The sequence below is a fragment of the Notothenia coriiceps genome, unplaced genomic scaffold, assembly GCF_000735185.1.
Source record: "Notothenia coriiceps isolate Sejong01 unplaced genomic scaffold, NC01 NC01_scaffold00000588, whole genome shotgun sequence".
NCBI lineage: Eukaryota > Metazoa > Chordata > Actinopteri > Perciformes > Nototheniidae > Notothenia > Notothenia coriiceps.
In genome coordinates, this window is record NW_011333289.1 from 1 (window position 1) to 5,049 (window position 5,049).

At 40.3% G+C, this 5,049-nt stretch overlaps 1 protein-coding gene across 1 annotated transcript; it reads left to right on the forward strand.

The window, feature by feature from the left end:
• The first annotated feature begins 1,439 nt into the window (after positions 1-1,439).
• LOC104955491 (dual specificity protein phosphatase CDC14A-like) lies at positions 1,440-4,258 on the forward strand. Its single transcript, XM_010782823.1, has 3 exons — positions 1,440-1,847; positions 3,142-3,232; positions 4,168-4,258. Exons 1-3 carry the CDS (start codon positions 1,751-1,753, stop codon positions 4,256-4,258), a joined length of 279 nt encoding a protein of 92 aa, XP_010781125.1. The 5' UTR covers positions 1,440-1,750.
• The last annotated feature ends 791 nt before the right edge of the window (positions 4,259-5,049 follow it).

Here is a 5,049-nt window from a genome sequence, read left to right on the forward strand (position 1 = left end):
CAACATGGACCTGGACCTGGACCTGGACTTGGACCTGGACCTGGACCTGGACCTGGACCTGGACCTGGACCTGGACCTGGACCTGGACATGGACCTGGACCTAACCGTGTGTGGATCTCTCTGGTCGCAGGTGAGATGCAGACATAAACAGAGCAACATTACTGATGCTCTGCAGGGGAAGATTCAAAGGTGTTATCATCAGATGCTCAGCAGCTACAGTGTGGAAATGGCAATGAAATTCTTCTGACCTGAGCTCCTCCAACGATGCAACATATATAATAGAAATACAAAAATACAAAATAAACAGTAATGTAAAAATCTATATACATGTCAATAGAATATGATATGTACAAGAAGAGAATATAAAATTAAATAATGTACATTAAGACAAAATTAAAAACAGAAGACATGATAAACGAGTAAAACAGACAAATTGTTTGGTATTAAACCTGCAGTCAGAAATCTTAAAACGAGCCAATCAGGTGAGGTTATTCCAGCTGTTACCAACAGACCTATTGAACTTAATAAAGTTATCTGAATATCGTCCACTGGAAAGCACCAAATGTTGTTTTATTTTCACTTCTGAATTGGTTCAAAGCTGCATTTTAACTGTGACTTCGGGATACTTTGCTATATGGCATTTACATTTTCTACAATACATTGCATACACTTTCATCCCACATTACGTAAAGAGTTAAAAAGAGTGAAATCAACCATGAAAATACAAACTCCAAATACAAAAGTATGTGCAAATATATATCAGATTTCTCCATTTTCCTTTAGATTGTACCGCTTAATTACAGATACTTATGTAAAGAAATGCTATTGTGGAATTACAAATAAAAGTTATAACTTATATTTTTATTAAGACCCTTCTGGGCTTCCATAGTGTAATTTTTGGCACAGGTATAGGGCCAGGTGACTGCAAAATAAAAGTCCTGAATCGTTTTGTTAAAATTGATATTTCTCTTGTTTTAGGGTTACATTTATTATTTAGGTGTAACAGTTTAATGTGTATTATTATTAATAGTGAATATTCAGAGTCAAACTAGTATTGGTGGGTCTTCAAGACTCTCTGATTTTAACTCAAATGTCAAATCTGAATTATGAATGTAAACAATAACTAAATATATTTCTCCCTGGAGGATGGAGACTCTCCCAAAATGGAAATACATAAGGATAATATATCTACATTTACGAACCGTAAAAATGTATGAACGATTCCTTTATTAGGTGAAAAAAGGGAACATAACATCCAAATACTAAATCGCTCGGTAAGTGAAAGCCTCATCGTGTGCGTGAATCTCCCAGCGGACCCTGAAGGCATCACAGCGCGTCCTCATTGATGATTGGCTGCCGTTGCCATGGGAGCGGCTTTCGTTGCCATAGTTACGTGTCTTAAAGAGGGATTTGCTCAATCAGAGTTTCAGACTCAGAGCGTCGTGAAGCAGTGCTAGCATGCTAAACCAGGGATATTCACCGGTGAAAAGTGGAGAAAGGAGTGACGGGAACGGTAGAAGGGTTCTCATGTGAGCAAAAAAGGGCCGCAGGGGCTGATGGGAAACTGAGAAGAAAGTTTATTTCAACTTTTGACTAGTTTCGGTTCACCGAAACGTTAGCTCCGCTGCTAGCTCTGCTATAACGGCTAACGGCAGTTCGAAAAGTTACTGGAGGTACACCGCCGGGGATTAGACGGACCCATTGGGCCAGGGATTATACGGACCCTTCAGGCCGGGGATTAGACGGCCCCATGACGGTGGAAGGAGTGAGACACTCCGCCATCCTGTCCGCCTTGTTCGGCGGGACGGACGAGTCCGATCCGCTGGGAGCCGCGCAGTTCATCAAAGGTACCCTGATTTAGAGCAGAGCACAGTGTATTTAAAGTACGTATACTTTAACTCAGAGCCTATCAGAGGTACACATACACTGATTATATTAAGGTAAACATACTTTAAAAAAGAGCTTATTAAAGGTACAACAACACCTATAATAAAGATGTACAAATACTTTAAACTGGAGCTTATTGAAGGTACAAATACAGTTTATTTCAAGTGTGCATACTTTAAATCAGAGCTTATTAAAGGAACAACTAATCCTTAAATAAAAAGGTACAAATTAGAGTTTATTGAAGATACAAATACACTTTTCAATTAAAGTACACATTCTGCCTTGCCACTACTTTATTTATTTAAGGCAAGTTTATTTATATAGCACCTTTCCACACGAGGCAATTCAAAGTGCTTTAAGATAAAAATGTAATGGTGACAGACTTTTAAATATACATAATAATGCTTTTTATATTGGCAGAGATTGTACTGTATTAACAAAACATGTACATTTACCTATAATAGTGAAAGTTAATACATGTCCAAGTAGATCAGGTAGTTTGGTTGATCAGGATCACCATGGTAACTGTGTAAAGAAATACACAGTCTCTCTATGATCGCTAATCAATCAGGTCATTATATTGATTATGATGCTACAGGTGTGCAGTGGGGTTTTATTGCGACATTATTGTCTTTATAATGATGTACATATTTAAAAAAATATGTTAAATGTTGTGACCTGCCTGGTTTAAATGCTGCTTTTGTCAAATCATCAAGATTTCAGTTTTGTGTTTCAGGAGAAAGAAATAGCGTTGTTATTTCATTTGGCGTGACTTAACATATCAGGGATATAAATACAGGTGTGTCCTCCTGAGACTCTGACACTGAATACTGTGTGTTGTATAAAGGTCACTGTCCTGTATATTATTTACTGTTGTTCCTGATTAGACACCTTCACTTTTTATTATTTTTATAACGTTTTAGAAAAAATGATATCCCCTTTTTAGGTTAAGGGTTTCAGAGTTTTAAATTCTCCCCAAACTTCCAATATTATTCAAATAACCACATTTTATTAAGCTGATGCTTTTATCCAAAGCGACGTACAACAAGTGCAATAAACCATAAAGATCTCACTGAGGACAACAAGAACAGTTTTTGAGGGGCGACTGTGGATATCGTGTCGATGTTCAACATCTAATACACTTCTAACATTTACATTTGATTTGTTTTTGTTTTTCAAAGCGTCTGTTCCAATAATTAAAGTATTGTATTTATAGCATTAGGAAAGAAACGTGTGTGTGTGTGTGTCCTGCAGAACGTCTGTACTTCGCCACGTTACGCAGTAAACCCAAGAGTACGGCGAACACTCACTACTTCTGCACCGATGACGAGTTTGTCTACGAAAAGTAAGTTTATATGTTTATATATAACATTACTCTTTATATGTTATGTGCTATATACTGTGTGTGTGCATTTTCTTTTCCAACAGCCATAGCATATTTATTTATTCTTTTACTATTATTTTAACGGTTCATTGGCAACATTACTACAGTTGTAATATCTCTTATCTGTAAAATGTGTCAGACATTATTAAAAGTAAGTATACAATCTTAAATCAACTTTTTGTTTCAAATAAAAACTCTGTAGACTAAATCTTTTATTCAGAAAAATGTGCAGGATATTGTTGTTGCACTGCTCACGTATGTTGTTATTAACTAATGAGCACAAACCTGTTTCTGTCTAGAATATAAAATACACATATCATTTGAAACGAAGCGTTGTCACTCCGCCCAGCTTTAAGGTAACAGGTTCTGGGTTCTGCTTCCCAACACTCAGCTGCTGTACGGATGTTTCTATGGTTTCGCAGCTGATGAAAATTACACGTCAGACAAAGTGAATGAGATTCTTTGTTTTGTTTTTGGCAGTCTCTACATTTTTTTTTTTTAGCCAGTATGAGGTCGGGAGGAAAGACTGAGAATAATCTCAACTAGGGAGTGGAGGCGGATGACACATTTCAACCGGACCTGTAGCTCCTGTTGGACTAGACTCAGAGACTAGAGAGACTTTAATAAGCAGGAAACATTCAGCCTTTGAGGTGTTCCCTCTCCTGTAGTGTGTCAGTGCATGTCAATGGTCTGCAGAGGCTAAAGTCCCATACACTCCCAGCTTTTTGGACATTAAAGCATGGAAACATGTCACGGTAGAGACGCTAAATACTAAAATACACCTGAATATCAGGAGATGGCCCCTTTTTAATGAAGAGGACATATGAGAGTGTTATCCTCACTTGTCAGAGCCGTAACCGATGCTTCCTGAAGGTAAACACTGCTTTCTGTCTCAGTTTCTACGCAGACTTCGGCCCTCTGAATCTGGCCATGCTGTACCGATACTGCTGCAAACTGAACAAGAAGCTGAAGGTGAGCTCCTGCTGACACTCACACAGGAATGTGATTCACCCCGTCACACAACATCACTCATTCACCTGGACTACGCACTGATCAATCACCCTGTCACACACTGATCAATCACCCTGTCACACACTGATCAGTCACCCCGTCACACAACATCACTCATTCACCCGGACTACGCACTGATCAATCACCCTGTCACACACTGATCAATCACCCTGTCACACACTGATCAATCACCCTGTCACACACTGATCAATCACCCCGTCACACACGGATCAATCACCCCGTCACACACTGATCAGTCACCCCGTCACACACGGATCAATCACCCCGTCACACACTAATCAATCACCCCGTCACACACGGATCAATCACCCCGTCACACACGGATCAATCACCCCGTCACACACTGATCAATCACCCCGTCCCCCGTCACACACATCATCACCCCGTCACACACGATCAATCACCCCGTCACACACTTCAATCACCCCGTCACACACGGATCAATCACCCCGTCACACACTGATCAATCACCCCGTCACACACTGATCAGTCACCCCGTCACACTGATCAATCACCCCGTCACACACGGATCAATCACCCCGTCACACACTGATCAGTCACCCCGTCACACACGAACACACGGATCAATCACCCCGTCACACACGGATCAATCACCCCGTCACACACTGATCAGTCACCCCGTCACACACGGATCAATCACCCCGTCACACACTGATCAATCACCCCGTCACACACTGATCAGTCACCCCGTCACACACTGGTCAATCACCCTTTCACACACTGGT

What these genes read in the sequence shown, in the direction of transcription:
- LOC104955491 (XM_010782823.1), top strand. Translation starts at nt 1,751, where the DNA reads ATGACGGTGGAAGGAGTGAGACACTCCGCCATCCTGTCCGCCTTGTTC. An exon ending in AGCCGCGCAGTTCATCAAAG is followed by an intron (nt 1,848 to 3,141) that starts GTACCCTGATTT and finishes TGTGTCCTGCAG; the next exon opens with AACGTCTGTACTTCGCCACG. An exon ending in GACGAGTTTGTCTACGAAAA is followed by an intron (nt 3,233 to 4,167) that starts GTAAGTTTATAT and finishes TTTCTGTCTCAG; the next exon opens with TTTCTACGCAGACTTCGGCC.